Source organism: Chionomys nivalis, chromosome 12 (genome assembly GCF_950005125.1).
Source record: "Chionomys nivalis chromosome 12, mChiNiv1.1, whole genome shotgun sequence".
Lineage (NCBI taxonomy): Eukaryota > Metazoa > Chordata > Mammalia > Rodentia > Cricetidae > Chionomys > Chionomys nivalis.
In genome coordinates this window covers 732,437-749,506 of record NC_080097.1, presented here as the reverse complement: position 1 = coordinate 749,506, position 17,070 = coordinate 732,437, and the positions used below count along the sequence as shown (strand labels likewise).

The 17,070-nt window shown below is 35.2% G+C and overlaps 1 protein-coding gene across 9 annotated transcripts in view; it reads right to left on the bottom strand.

The window, feature by feature from the left end:
* LOC130884855 (fibroblast growth factor 14) overlaps nucleotides 1-17,070 on the bottom strand; it is a 989,760-nt gene that overhangs the window by 573,629 nt on the left and 399,061 nt on the right. For all 9 annotated transcript variants that reach the window (XM_057786110.1, XM_057786112.1, XM_057786113.1 and 6 more), the window contains one exon: nucleotides 15,141-15,244. In XM_057786110.1, the coding sequence (XP_057642093.1) occupies nucleotides 15,141-15,244 (104 nt within the window). The remainder of the gene's footprint in view (nucleotides 1-15,140; nucleotides 15,245-17,070) is intronic.

Sequence of the window (17,070 nt, the reverse complement as noted above, 5' to 3'; positions counted from 1 at the left end):
GATCATCCCCATTGTCTCAGTATGTGGGTGCACCCCTCGCGGTCCTGAGTTCCTTGCTCGTGTTCTCTCTCCTTTTGCTCCTGATTTGGACCTTGGGATTTCAGTCAGTGCTCCAATGTGGGTCTCTGTCTGTCTCCTTTCATTGCCTGATGAAGGTTAATATCCAGGAGGATGACTATATGTTTTTCTTTGGGTTCACCTTCTTATTTAACTTCTCTAAAACAATGGCACTGGGTTTTGATCCTACTGCACATACTGGCTTTATGGGAGCCTAGGCAGTTTGAATGCTCACCTTACTAGACCTGGAAGAAGGTGGGCGGTCCTTGGACTTTCCAAAGGTCAGGGAACCCTGACTGCTCTTTGGGCTGATGAGGGAGGGGGACTTGATTGGGGGAGGGGGAGGGAAATAGGAGGCCGTGGCGGGGACGAGGCAGAAATCTTTAATAAATAAATAAAATAGATAAAAGAAAAGAAATTATACATTTAAAAAAATGGAGTACAGAACTAAACAGAGAACTCTCAAGAGCGGAATCTAAAATGGCTGAAACACACATAAGGAACTGTTCAACATCCTTAGTCTTCAAAGAAATGCAAATCAAAACAACTCTGAGATTCCATCTTACAGTTGTAAGAATAGCCAAGATCAAAAACACTGATGACAACTTATGCTGGAGAGGTTGTGGGATAAAGGGAACACTCCTGCATTGCTGGTGGGAGTGCAAGCTGGTACAGCTCTTTTGGATGTCAAAGTGGCGACTTCTCAGAAAATTAGGAAACAATGTTCCTCAAGACCCGGCAATACGAATTTTGGGTATATATCCAAAGGATGCTCAATCGTGCCACAAGGACTTGTGTTCAATTATGTTCATAGCATCAATGTTTGTCGCAGCCAGTAATTTTTTGAATGGGTCTTAAAGCTTCAGTTCATTGTTCCTCCTATGGGAGAGAAAATGGAAGGGAAGGTTCCTGTTTCTTGTGACCTCTTGGAAATGTTTAGACAACAGGTAGCATGGAGCATAATCAAAATTATATGTATGCATGTCAGATACCCAGTCCCGGCCCTTTCCTCCATAAGTTTGTCCCTGCCACCCGACAATTCATCCTCCTGGCTCTTCGGGAAGGGTCTGGCCTCTATAGTTTTTTTTAAGAGGTAATGAAGTCAGTAACAGCCACTTTAATTTCCATCTCCAGGGAATGTGATAATACAAATATGTTTAAAATGTCCACATATTTGTCCCTCACAAGTATTTAATTTGAACTAAAAGATTTCAGATTTGTGTTCAAATGTTTCTGTATGCACTTTACCTGCACTTTACCTCTTACCAAAAAAAAGGACCCTTCTATAATTCACTTTTTAAACTCATTAAGCTACTTCAAATGGCTTCAGAGTTTGTACACTAGTGGTTCAAATTTTAATTCATTAGCAACCATCACTGCACCATGTGTGCTGTTTTTTTTTTTAAAAAAATTAATAACGTGTTTTGTTTTCAAAGAACAGCCAGAATCACTGTTCCATGTTGTAAAACAAATCCCAGTACTTAAAAATCACTTAGTTAACTAATTTTAGGGGTATTTCTAAGGAAAACAAACACATGCCAGAAATTATTGCACTTGGCTTCACTGACAGTTCTCTAGCAAATATTCAGGATGGGTAAACACCATTTGTAAAATGCATGTATATGAATATAATCTTTATTTGAGATTATAAAACATGTCCACACACTCATGCCTCAATGTAAATGCTGGTACAGTTATCATCATTCAAATTTCCCCAAAATTTCTTTCAAGTGGTACTGGAATATAATAAAAAGAAAGTAAGAACACTGTCCATTCATCTTCGTTAAACCAGAGTTTCTTTACTAAGGTCTCTCTATGACAAAAAAAAAAAAATGCTTCAGTGTAGGAAAACATGAAAATAGGCAGGATACCCACCAGTCTAACTGTACAGCTGATGAGAATTTGAACAGTTTTTTTCTCAGGGACGCAACAGATATGACAATGTTTGCTGACCTAATGAAATTCATTGCCACCATCCTGCCAGAACATAATCACAGTATTTGAAGATTATACAAAACTAGCAAATGTTGCCATCTTGTTGTTAAAAAGCTATTCAGAATTCTTAGGATCATTCAAAAGTTCCAAATAATTAATTCAATGCTAGTAGTACTGCCAGCCTTCATTCAGCCTGTTGAGCTGCTTGTTTTAAAATAAATTGCACATTTCCCAATCATTTGTTATTCTAATTGAAACATATTAACATAAAAATTACATCTACTAATGAGGCATCATATGGTGTTTCCATACACTAAGTCTGTTCATGTTTAAGTGAGTTTAAATGTGTCTGCCTCCTCAAACATTAATCTATTCTTTAGGAACAAATATTCTTTTGAAAGTATGTAGTGCATACTCAGATACCAGGCTAGATGGCCCAGGAGCTTCTGGGAATTCTCTTCTCTGTCTCCTACCGCATCATGGGATACTTGATTTCCAGATGTATGCTACTGCTCCTGCCTGTATGCAGATTCAGGGGATAGGAGCTCAGGTTCTCACACTTGTGCATCAAGCATCTTATCCACCTCCTACATTTGTGTTTTGATGCCTGCCTTATTTTATTGAATATAATTATATTTAATAACACCCACACTATCTCAAATAACAGGTTTTAATCCCTTTTAATAGATGAATAATTATCTATTATGTTTATGAACTGAATTTTCTTTTTCTATTTGTCTCTAGATTATTTTAGTTGTTTCTATTTCTTGACTTTAGTGAACAGTTTTTTTGGCCAACACTAGGGTACAGATGTCTTTGTCAGACTATTTCTTTTCCTCTGTATATAAATCTAGTAATGAGATAGTTAAATCACACTATAGTTGTATTTTCAATTTTTGAGATAACTCCAAATTGCTTACCATAATGACTCTACTAATTTTCATTCTTAATGAAAGTATGCATGAATTCTTCTCCAGCTCATCCTCTTTGGTATTTGTTATCTTTTTGTTGTTGTTTCCCAGACAGGGTCTCATTATGTAGCTCTAGCTGTCCTAGAACTCACTATGTAGACCAGATTGACAAACTCACAGATTCCTGAGTGGTAGGATTAAAAGCATGTACCACTACACCTGAATATTGTTTTTATCATCTTTGTTCTTTATAATAATAATTCTTAGTCAAGTGAACTGTTGTTTTATTGTGATTTGCATTACTCCAACATTCTTACTGATAATTTTTCATGTACCTATTGGGAATTATCATCTCTTCTAAAAGATGCATACTGTTCATTTTCATTTTATTCATTTATTTTTAATAGTGTGTGTGTGTGTGTGTGTGTGTGTGTGTGTGTGTGTGTGTTGAGGCAAGAAAAAAACTTAATGAAATCAGTCTTTTCCTTCACACAGGTTTCAGGGAATCTAAATCCGGTCACCAGGTTAGCAAAGTGAGTTTTATCCACTGATTCATGTTGCTGGCGCTGTTATTCATATTTCAGTAGTTATTTGTCCTTGTACTATTGGGTTTCATGAGTCCCTTATGTACTTTAGATATTAACTCTTGCCAACATGATAATGTGGGAAAGTTTTCTGGATTCTGCAGGCTATCACTTTTTTTGTGTTGCTGGCTTGTGTAGCTTTTTAAAATCACACAATGTCATTTCTTCATTTTTTCTGATAATCTAATTTGAAGATACTGTCTAAAATAACCCTTTCTATTCTAATATTGTTAGTAACGTAAGTCAAACCATTTTTGATAACTTGAAAATAATTTTGTGTGATTTGAAATAATGTGATGTTTACAACATAACAACCATACATAAGGAAGCCAATATGAGTCAAGTCTAAGCAGGCTTTGATATGCTAATAAACAACCCCAATGTGACATTGATATGTTTATGAACCAGTACTAAACAGTGAACCCTGGTAGCATCAAACTAATGGACAATGGACAATTTTTAAAAAAAAAAAAAAACTGGAAATTTGGAGGTGATTGTAGAACCTTTCTCCTGAGGCAAGACATTTCTTTTGGCAAGGGGGCTTTGAGACTGGCCACTGTGTGGCTCTGGCTTTAAAGACTGGCAGGTGCCAGCATCTTTGCTGAGTTCACATATGACCACTCCCTGTCGTTGCTAACTTTGACCAATGTTCTCTAGGACCTTCTGGAACTTCCACAACAGTGCCACACTCCCAGTTTGCCACAGCTGAAGAACCTCACGCTGGGTATGAATTGATCTTTCTCCTACAGTATCTTCATCAGATCTTATTCCCAGTGGAAATCTATAGCGTTTTTATGCCTGCTGGAGCTTTCCTGTTCAGTGAGATGTCTGCTTACATGAGATTACCATGAAATTTATAATAGCTTGTTGTTGTAAGGAATGTTTGTGTGAATAAAGCAAGCATATTTGGAAGGCAAATCTGTGGCTGACAATGGGGGCTGACTGAGAAGCCATTAATGAAGACTGGGGCTTGTTTCTACTGCATGTACTGGCTTTTTGGGACCCTAATCTATTTGGATGCACACCTTCCTAGGCCTGGATTAAGGGGAAAGGTCCCTGGACTTCCTACAGGGCACTGTCCTCTCTTAAGGCTGGAGGGGGAGGGAAGAGGGTGAGTGGGGGAGCGGGAGGGGAATGGGAGGAGGGGAGAAAGTGGAAATTTTTGAATGGAAAAATAAAACAAAAACTAAAAAAATAAAATAAATAAAAAAATAAAAAACCTAAAATGTTTTTCTGTCTGGGGGTCATCTTCCATTCCTTCTATCAATATTTTATTGTTTACTTTGGAGAAACATTTTGCATCTTCAGTTGCAATCCTAATTAAATTTCCTTCTAGTCGTCCTATATTTGTAACTCTTGTCAATGTAAATATTCTCTTGATTCTAATTCGTATAATTTATTAGACCAATAATAAAAACACTGACTTTTATATGTTGAATTGATGCTCTGAAGTTTTGTTGTTTGTTTACTAATTCTCACATAGTTTTGAAAGAATTTGGTGGTTTGATCATTTGTTTGTTCATTTAGTTATTTACTTTCTTATTTTGATACAGGGTCTTCTGCTACTTAGAGTAGAATGAAATTTGCTATGTGATCAAGAATTACCTTTATTAATTATCGTTTGGGGTTTAATGGTCTAAATTGATGAGGAATATTGAAGAATGACCTTTACCATCTGATGTTTCTACTTTTACCTCTCAAGTACAGGGGAATTGCAGGTGTGCATGATCCAGGTTTTATTTGGTACTAGGGACCAAGCTTAGAGTGTCACATAAATGCTGGGCAGTTATTTTGCCAACCGAGCCTTGTTTCTAGCCCTTTTGGGGAAACTTCTGGCATTACATTGATGAATGTGTGCATCCTTTTTTTCTTTCTCTTTTCTTTTTCCTTTTTTTCTTTTTTGATTTTGTGAGCAAATTGAGCTTTTCCTCTGTTGTATAATATAAACTGTTGTCTTATTATATTTGGTTCTTATTATGTTGACAGGCATCCCTCCCACACTTAGTTTGTGTAGCATTAATTTTTTAAATCACTAAATGGGTTGAGTTCTATCAAATGTCTCTGTAACTATTACAGATTTCCTAGGTATTTGTGCTTCATCTCATTTATACAACACACCATGCTTATTAATCAGCCCTTTGCACTGAGCTTTGTCTCCATTGCACTGCTCCCCCTACCAAATTCACTATTCAAACAGTCCAGAAAATTAATTCTGCATCCTTCGCCTTTAAGGACTACACATAGCATGATGTGTGAGATACAGAAATTACTCCATACTGCTGAAAGTGGATTTTATTTTTATAGAACTTCACATATGAGAAGAAGAAAAAAAATCCTCTGTGTATCTGACAAAAACTAATGCTTACTGAATCTTCATTAAAAAAAAAGTATTACTAGTTTGTGATTATAAAGCTGATACACATAAACATATATAATAAAATGGTTGGACATTTCCCTCTTTAAGTCATGATTAACAAGATCACTTTGGAGGTTAGTTAACAAGAATAATACAATAATAAGTTAGAAATGTCTTAGAGGCTTTAAACTCTATGCATCTGTCAAATGTAGGTATATTTATTCACATTTATGTAGCTGCTCTTACCACTGATCAAATGTGAAATCACCTCAAATGACCAATATCAGCCTATCACTTTTAACAATGCAAAAATTATTTTAAAGTACCAGATTATTTTAGGTAAATGTGACACTAACAGAAAATATGAGAGACTATTTAGCATGTGGATGTCATAACAATTATCATATAAGAATCTGGATATTCAAGGTTTCAACAGTTTCATAGGCAAGGACTTGTAAAGGAAATAATTGGAATATTTGACCATTAAAATTAAGTTTGAGATTGCATTCCATTTTATATTTCATGTAACCACTATTAAGATTATATTGTCTAATGGATATATATTCTTTCAGAACTGGCTTTTGTGTCTCAGAAAACCAAAGTGTAATGGTATATCCTGTGCACTACATAACTGTCACCTATTAGTATCCTTTTATTTTCTATCTTTTTCTGATTGAAATTTTTGGATAAATGATGCATAAAATTCATATGAACATTGTCTTCATCACAAATACTACATGATATTTGAGCTTTGGAAGTAAGTACATAAATAGATTTTGTTCAAGGTAATTCTTCTGTCTGTCCATTTCAATCCTTAATTTTTTTTGTAGTGTAACCTTAAATTAAATAAAGGGTTTTTAAATTTATCCCAGGTAGCCATTTGGCTTTGCTAACTCTATAAAACTATCTTTCAAATGGCTCAAATTTCATTAGGAAAATAGCTAAACCATTTATGGCACCTGTGAAGTAATTTCTTAATTATTTCCTCCTCCAGTTTAATATTTCACTTTAGTTTATTCCTTCATCAATATTTTTAAAAAATCTCTTTCTTACTCTCCAACTAATTGTCTTGAAGACTTTTGAGTAATTTAAAAATTGGTTTATTTTGCTTTTCTTAGTGTAAAATAAAACACAGATATCTAACTTGATACTGAAAGAAAATAAACAAGAATCACTATTCACATCTATAGTGTAAACTGAGACAACTATTTTATTATAATAACAGGTGATAATTCTTAATATCAAAGTTTCCAGCCAAGCATGTGTCACACACCTGTAATCCCAGTATGTAGGATGTGGGAGTCGGAACATCAAGAGCTCAATTCAGTCTTTTACATTGTGAGTTCTCTGCCAGCCTCGGCTACATATCAAATATCAAAAATATCAAAACCAAAAAAAATTTATTTTTCTTACAATTAATAACCTATGATCTTAAAGTAGGAAACAGTAAATATCAATATTTAAATAATAATATAGCAGTAGATATGAGAGTATTTTCTAGAGTTCTATATTTCAGCCATCATTTTATAGTTTACATGGCTTTACAATTTAACATAACAAAGTTATATGAGCATAAATCTTAATTACAGGGAAAATACTTGCAAATGAATTAGTGTTTGCAGTGTGAACACTTTATGTGACTTCTAATACAATATAGTATTTCTCAGGCCATAATAATATGCAATTCTCAAGGGATACACCAACATGTGCCTCATTTGTTCTTTATTATCTTTATTAGCAAGGGACATATTATTTTCTAAGATCTGTAAGTAAATTGCTGACACTATTTAATTATAAGAGAAAATAATTTTTACAAGAGAAAACTTGGTGTGAGGAGGACTGTTTAAGGTAGATAAGGTTGAATCCATGTTATAATAGATCGACAGGTGAAAGACAGATGAGTTAATTGTAGAAATTTGTATTAATAGAAAAGCCATCCATTTTAAAGCTGTGTTATTATACCCTCATTGATGGCATGTACAGTTAATTTATTACATGATTTCAGTAAATGCTTCTCTCAGTATAAAAACCAAAACTCATCCTTTGTCAAGTTGGTACCATTAGGTACTAGATGTACCAGCTTAAAAGTAAAGTCAAATAATATTTTTGATTTGCCCACAGGGGAATTTTGGCTAAATAATGTCCAGGAGCCGAGACAAATGATCAAATAAAATACATCTATCTTCTCAGAGGACAAAAACAGTGATTCCAAAGCTACAAGAGAATATCTTGTTCCCATCTGGTCTCTACTATTATTGAAACAACAAATAGCCACAAATTTTGAGTCCTTCACATGGATTGAGCAATACCTAATAACTGTGACTCCTCTCTCTCTCTCTCTCTCCCTCCCTCCCTCCCTCCCTCCCTCCCTCCCTCCCTCCCTCCCTCTCTCTCTCTCTCTCTCTCTCTCTCTCTCTCTCTCTCTCTCTCTCTCTCTCTCTCTCTGTGGTTGGGTCTTAAGGCCAGTATCTAACCTCAGATAATATTCCTACAGGCTATCATACAGCCTGCTCAGACATGCATTGTGTACCATCCCATGAAATTGTGTTCCTTATTGAGTGAATTATTTTAGGACCAACAATAAACATTTGCTGCAACTCCAAACAGTTCAGGGCACTCCAAAAACTTCTGAAATCTAGATAAATAATTCTGTCAAATTGTACGGTGCACAGAATCCATGTTTATAGAAACTGAAGGTTCTACGAGGCCATATTTTTATCATTTCTTTATATCCAACTATATGCTAGGTGCATGTTAGTTAACAGGCAATGTTTCAGTAAAACAAATGGACACTGCTCTTTAAGAAAACTTTAAAAATCAGTAAGAAGAGACAGAAAAACACATAGATGGATTTCTTAAAGTTACCAATGGTATGATTTTTGCCTGTGTTTATCATAAAGTGCAGATAACAATAGCCAATTTGGTTATTTCCTTTTCCTTAGACTAATGGATATTTTTGATGTGTTTGAAAACTATCATATTTTCCTTTATCCTTATACCTTCAGTACATGCTCAATGGTATGACTACAATAAATAAATTTTTGGTGAATGAGCCAGCAAATGGACTTAACAATTAACACCAAGAATGTGGACTTAGCTTATATTTTAAGTGACTACACTAATTAAAATAATTTTGCATGTATTTTGTGTTTCTCAAATGATATTTTAGCTTGAGGTATGAGTAAGAAATTTGTGTTTCTCAAATGATATTTTAGCTTGAGGTATGAGTAAGAAATTTGTAAAGATAGTATATTACTTAGTTTTCTGCTGCTGTGGTAGAATACCGTGGGTGGAAGTTCCTTATAGAAGGAAATTAATTGGGCTTATGGTTTCTGAGAGATGGTTCTGTCAGGACGGGAAAGCAGGGTAGGAGATGACAGGTACGCTAGAGCAAGATGCTGAGAGATCACATCCTCAGCCACAAGCAGGATGCAGAGAGCCAGCGAACTGGAAGTGAAACAAGGCTCTAAGTTCTCAAAGCACACCCCAGTGGTATACTCTACTTTCTCTAGCAAGGATTTACCACCTCCCCAAACACTGTCACCACCTGAAGACGAAGAGTTTAAGTACCTTAGTTTATGGGGATACATTTCTCATGCAAACTACTACAGATGGGCCCTCATGCAATCAAATCCTGTGGACACATGGAAATGAACTTTAGAAAACTATCTGTCCCTGGTCGTGCACCAGAAACCTAGTAATCACTCAGGGAAAGGAGAAGAAAGTTTGTTTCCCAATCCCAGATATGAGATTTGGGTGGGGCTGCCCTCCTTAGCTATAAATAAAATTCAGTCTTATAGAAAATAAAGAGCGACAAAATCCAATTTATACAGCATCACTATTTAATTTTATTTTCATTTGCTTAAATCTGAAAAGCATCACCTTCAAAATCAACTCATTTTTGACACTGACAACATTGTTTGCTGTTACTCCAGCAGGTACCAGGAAGCTGAGATAGATACCTGGTGTCATAAACTGAATTTCCTCTTAGGCTTTGCATGTGGTAGAGTCACAACGTTTGCAGGATTGTAAACTCACTGTTACTGATTTGAACTCTGTCTTTCTTCATTCTTTGTCTTAGAGCTGAGGGTAACAATTTTTAGTTCTGTCCTCAGACTGAGTGGAATAATCGCAACTATCTCTATGGCCTTCCTTAAAAGCCGACTCATTTGGTTAATGAGAAAGTGAACACTACTTATAGACACTCTCTCTTCTTCACTTCACTGGACTTAGACCGATGCATAAATCTACAGTTCACAGTCATTTGTCCATTTTCATCACCTTCAATGGCAAATAACAAAACGTGGAACATTAGAGTCACGGTAGGTTAGACGTGATGGGGAACTGTGATTGTCAATGTGTTCTCCAGGCACCAGTTCTAGAAAGGCTCACAATACACATTCAGACTTGTGATTCTTAAAGCATGAGAACTTACTGAACTAGAGTATCATAATCTGTTGGGTCAATATTTTGAAGTCTGGATTTATATAAATCATTCTACATAAGTCACTGTGTTTGAAATTTGTGAAACACTGTGTGAATAACTGAGATTTTCTTCATACACATCAGAATTGTTTCTATGAAAGCTCAAGTTATGAATTTAAATCAGCTGGCTCTTTTCTTTTTTATCTAAAATGAATTCTGTGAATAAAGTAAAATATGCCAGAAAGTCTTCTTAATAAGTAAGATGGTTTACTAAGGTTCTCTCTCCTTTCTTCCTTTACTTAATGATTTCATTTCTAAATCTTTGTCACACTGAGCATAAATAAAAGGAAAAGAAACACCATCCATCACAGAACACTTTGTCTTCACATGCTTCTATCAAGAAATTTATTATTTGAGAATTTCATGAATGTATATAATATAATTATATTTAACCACATTGCCATCTTTTGCACACTCTCAACTCTGAATGACTCACTTCTTTCCAAGTTGTCTTCCACTACTACTTTCTTATATTTTTGTGTATAAATTTATTGATTTTCATCAGGGCTGCTTTGTGAGACTGTATATACACTGCATATACACTACTGAGTAAAATGATTCTCTCTCTTCCATCAGTGACCAATCACCAACAGTTCCCAGTGAGGGATGGGGCCCCAGAAGTCCCTGCACTATCCATAATGAAATCTTGATGGGCTGTAGATCACACTTCTCCCCATCCTCCCACTCTTAAATTCTTAATACTCCTTCCACCTCTTCCCTGACATTGGATAGAGAGTAGGATGGTGTAGACATACCATTTAAGAACAAGAATGCAGTGCCCACAGGGCCTTGAAAAGGGCATCAGAAATCCTAAAACTGGGGTCACAGATTCTTGTGAGGTCCATGTGGGTCCTCGGAATAAAACCCAAATCCTCTTCAAAAGCAGTAAGTGTTTTTATCTGCTGAGCCATCTCTCCAACCCCATTGGGATTGCTTAGTCTTACCCAACAAGAAGTAAGCTGTTTGGTAAAATGAATAAAACAAAACAAAACACCTGACTGCTTCCCTTAGCACAAGAGGTAGTTGTTTTAACTAGCTCAAACAACATTTTTATTAAGCAGTATTTTAACCTGTTTAATTCTTGTACAGAATATTTGCTGATTTTTGTTCTTTTGTTCTCTGACTTGAGAATTTGTGTTCTATCTCCAAGCAAATCATCCATATAACATTAAACCCCTTGACACACGTATTAAGTGACATACTATCATCATTATGAGCACAATATCTGTTGTTATATGAAAGATAAGTTTCCATAGGCAATAACTTCTTCCAGTGCTGGGAATATGATCATTTATATTTTAGTCAAGACAGCATTTTTGTTCACACAAGGTAGAACTATCATTATTGGACACACTAAATATCTTTATTTAGATAACAAGGGATTGCAAGGGTTTTCCTGAAACAGAGAAATGTGTGCCTAGAGTTCACAACTGGTGTAAGGTCAAGGAATATAATGTACTTGGAGTGGCATAGTTATTGCCTACAATCCCCCAGAAACAGATCTGTGATAAAATAGGTTTCATATAATACCCAAAAATGTACTAAGTTAAATTTCCTTTTTAAAAGATTTAGTCGTGTGTGCGTGTGTGCTTTGCAGTAGCGAACATGCCGTGTGTGTGTGTGTGTGTGTGTGTGTGTGTGTGTGTGTATCCTCAGAAACCAGAAGAGGGAGTCAGATAGATCTAGATCTCTGGGAGCCTGAATGATAGGTGATCGTAAGCCAAATCAAGTGTGTTATATTAACCAAGCTAAGGTCCTCTGGAAGAGCAGTTACTGCTTTTAACCTTTGAGCCAACTTGCCTGTTCCTCAAATTGTTTCTAACTGAGCATCCTAAGATGAAGTTTATTCTTCCAAAGGCCTTTAGTTACATCATTATGCATCTTTAGGTTCTTATTATAACAGATGCCAGGCCATATAATGAAAAATATCTCAAATGGAGACAGGATAGTAAACTATCTGAAAGTGTAAAGTAGTGAATCAAATTATGAACAGATTCTGTTGCTTTTGTCTACTTCAAGGATAAATGGTAAACTTTTATGCAGTCTGAATATCAGTGTCTATTTTATTTAAATTAAATCATATTATATTAATTATGCTTATTATATTAAAGGCTGCTAAGAGGATCAGGTAAATTAATTCATGACTGGAATACTGCACAGTGTATAAATACTACTATAGTTATTATAATTTAATTTTTATTATAAAGCAGAATAATTTATACAACATGTTCTATATTATTATCTTAGTAAGTGCTTGGTGACTTAGTATGCAATTAGTAATTATGAAATAACATTGTCTCCACTAAAATATTTAAAGTTCAAAATGTATTTAGTTTAAATCAATGGAGTATTTTAACTATGGAGTGGGAGAAAAGACTTGAAATTGCACTGTATTTTTCTCAAAGTCTTTTCCCAGAAGACAGGAATAATAACAGGTCCCACCCCTGATCAACCTGGGGTAGGGAGATAGCTATGGCTAGGAAATAGCCTGGGTTCCTGGTACCAAAGATGGGAAGAAAAGAAAACAAAATCTGTAAGTCAGAGACTCAAGCCACCATAGGGGATATTCAGAAGCTAACCACCCATAAAACCAGAAGAAGACAATGCATCAAGATCTTTGAATACTTAGAGGTACAAATACTGCTCCCCACAGCAAATTCATAAGTTTTGAATTATGAACAAGGAAGCCATATTTAACTGGACTTGGAGTAGCTGCCTTGTTTTCAATGTTACTGTACTTACATTGCTCTAAACATACTAGAATTTGTTCTAGGCAAAAACTCATATTCAAGAGACATATTCTATTTTTAGAGAAGAATATGTTACAATTATAACCCGACTAAAATTGGGCAATAAGTAAAAGCACCACGCATAGTAGCAAAAGAATAAAACAAACATACATGCTCTGATAATAGCATAGGCATAAGAGAACAATCATGCAGTAAAATTTGCAACAGAAAGGAAGAATTAGACGCTGTGGTTTGCAGTAAATATAGTGATATTCAGATTATTGAAAGACATTACTTAGGTAAAAATAAACAAAAGTAACTGAACAAATGTCAAATCAGTAAAATTGAGTTGTATCTGAAATGAGTCATCTCTAGAAATGATCTCTTTTTGTATATGTTTTCCTAGCTAAGTCATAGAAAATTCTGTCTTGATATTGCTCACAGCATGCTGCATATTCATCTCCTGCAGCAGTACACAATTTGCATAATGTAATACCCAGTTCTGAGCTTTGGAATACCCTTGGGTGATATTAGATAAGAGGGACTCTGAGGCTACATTGCAGTTCCCTTTGACAGAGTTTCCAAAGTGCTGGAAAAAAGATTACCTGTTGTGGAAGGCTGAAGAGAATATTTATTACATAATATATGTGCATAAAGTCATATGTTATTGATACATAAATATATGAAACTATTATAAATAAATATTACAGTTGTTTGCTGATTATATTAATAACAACAAATGTTCTAAGAATTTATGTGAAAATGGGCAGAAAACTCAGAGAAAAATATATTTTAAGACATTTCAATCTATTGATTTATGCTAAAGGAATAATGGGGAAAAAAACACTCATGATAAAATATGTATGTCTTTGGCCAGCAATGGAACAAGATTCTAACTTATTATAGTCATGAGCTCATACCTAGTGAAAAATTTGTTAATGAAAAAAAAATCCAGTGGAGGCTATCTGAAAGAAAAACTGTTCAGTTTCTGATAAGTATAAAAAAAATCCAGAAATTAATGCTTAGATTTGTGTGAGATATATACTTCATTATTATAAATATTTTTTCTCTAAAATATTTCCATTATAGGATTTCCTATTAAAAAATATAATTGTCCCTCTATATCCATTGGTTTAGCATATATACCTTCAAACCAGCCAATCATAGCATTATATAAAATCTTGTGTATGTGCTGAACATATATAGATCTTTTTCATATGATTACTCCCTAAGAAATACATAAACAACAATCCCCTTATTATTCACATTATATGATTATCTTCAAAAATGTTAATATGGTATACATGAGGAAATGCAGTCAACACACAAATTTCATAAAGATGACTTTGTGTCCCCAGATTGTAGTACCCACAGATCTTGGAAGCACTGCCTACAGGGACTGAGAGGTGACTGTGCTCCTTTGTCTTCAAAACTCATAATGTTTCCTTTTTAGAAACATAAGTTTTTGGATTCCAAGAGAGTGATGGGGAAAGAGGAGACACTGATCGAGTAGAAATAAATCCTAGTGGTCACCACATGTATGATGAAAACAGTAAATATTTTTTATATTTCAAAATTGAAAGCACATTTAAGCACCGCTTTAATAAAAACTATGCTGGTAAGGTGGCAGGTCTATTAATAACCTTGACTAAATCTCCAGGTAGAAAAAGATTGACACAGCATATTGACCCAGATAAACATCCAGTTATTAGAGTTAAAAATAAATTAGTAAGAAAATATGTGCACCAATGGCACTTCATTTGAAAGTCTCCAAAAACAAGTGCATTTATAATTGGAAATAAAATGATCATACTAAGAGCATCTTATTGAGTCTATGAACTAGGTCATCTTTTAAAATGCAGCAAACACGTTTCAAGACGTAAGATTACTATTCCTCCAGATGTGCTCTTGTCACCAAACACTGAGGAATAATTAATAAGCAACTCCTGCAACCGCCCTATAAGGACCAAACCCCAAAGTCAAAGTGGCCGAGTTTATGCCCACACGTCTTTAACTTCTATTTCTGCTTTTCTTATTTTTCCAGCAACACACTGAGAGCCAAAGTCATTGGCATGTCACTTACTGATGGGTAGAGGTAACCTTCTCCATTCATGGCTATGTACAACCCTGTCTTCACTCCCTGGATGGCAACGACACGCAGTCCCACTGGGATGAGGTTGAACAGTGCTGTTGAAGGAAAGGTCTTCTGTCACCACGCAGTAAAACAAAGCATTTCAGCAACACTCTCCCTTCTCTTTCTGTCACTTAGAAAGTATCACATGTATTTGTTTTTCCAAGTTTCAACTAAAGAAATCTTGTTTTTCTTTATTATGAAGAAACTACCTCCATATAGAAAAATGAGCATCCCAGCTTTAACTTCTCCTTAGCTGGCTTGCCCACACCACTCTGAAGAGTTTGGGAGGGCAGAATGGAATCGAGCCTGTAGTTATGCTTCTACTATCAAAGTCGGACACTACTAGATTCAGGAAAAAAATCACCTATGGGTATTCTCAAGGAACAGAATTTAAAAAGTGCAACTTGAAAGCTGACTGTCATTTTCTGTACTGTGTGACTGGGCACTTGCAGTGTAGTGTAAGACAGAAGTTCAGAAGCAATTCTCAGATTAAATTACTTTGGCAGGAGCAACATGAAATGCCAGGAAAAAAAAAAAAACAAGAAAAGATTGTAGCCTCCCATGGGATAAACTTAGAAGATACTAATAAAATCAAATTCTATGCAAATTTTTAAGAAAGTATATTATTTATTATTTTTTATAAAGTTATAAATAAAAATAAAAGTGAACCATGCTTAGTTCTATAAATTTAGTACGTTAAAATCCATTTATATTTCTATTTTTTCTTCCCTTCTAATATAGTATATTTTCACAAAGTATACTCACCAACATCATCTTGGATATTATCAACCATTATATTTTGCTACACATAGAATTTTCAGTGGGTATTCCAGAAATATTTTTAGTACAAGTGGTACTAACAAGAAAGGTATTATCACTCTCATTCAACTCCTTAACTTGAGTTTGTTTCTTTTTTTTTTTTTTTTTTTTTTTTTTGGTTTTTCGAAATCGGGTTTCTCTGTGGCTTTGGAGCCTGTCCTGGAACTAGCTCTTGTAGACCAGGCTGGTCTCGAACTCACAGAGATTCACCTGCCTCTGCCTCCCAAGTGCTGGGATTAAAGGCGTGTGCTACCACTGCCCGGCCTTGAGTTTATTTCTTATTAATGGGAATCTGCCTGGGAAGTACTCAGCTTTTGATATAAATGTGATGTGGGATGTCCCTCTGTAGGCTGTGAATATGTTTTATTATCATTGGTTAATAGAAAAAGCCGGTTTGGCCTATGGCATAACAGAATATAGCCAAGTGAAAAATCCAAACAGAGAGACAAGGAGAAATAAGGCAAAGCTGGAGAGATGCCAGCATCCACTAAAGGAGTAAGATGCCAGAACATTACTGGTAAGCCACTGGGAACATGGTGACACACATATTATTAGAAATGAGTTAATTCATGTGTAGAGCTAGCCAGTAAAAGTCTGAGTCATCCTCCAAACAATTATGATTAATATTAAGCCTACAAATGATTATTTCATAAGAGGCTGTGGGGACCAGTGGGCAGGAGAGAAACCGGTCAGGACAGAAAATAGTCTCCAGCTATATAAATGTGTAAGTAAAATGCCTTAACTTTAGGCCTTTAACTCTTTTACAAAATACATATCTCTTGAAACTTGTGGCAATGTGATTTATTCTAAGGCTACTCTGTACATAATTGCAAGCTAAGACTGAAGCAAGTGTTGGTCTGGGTTTCTTCTCAGGAACATGCTGTACAGGATGGAGAAAGCTACATGCTCTTTTGTAATAATTACAAATTCCTGTTCCCCATATCATAACATATCTGCAACCCGTTATTTATTAAAGTAAAGCAGCAGCAATGGTCTTCATAATTACACAGAGATTAATTTGGGGGTTAATATGTGAATAGTTGAGTATTGTTTTCACCAT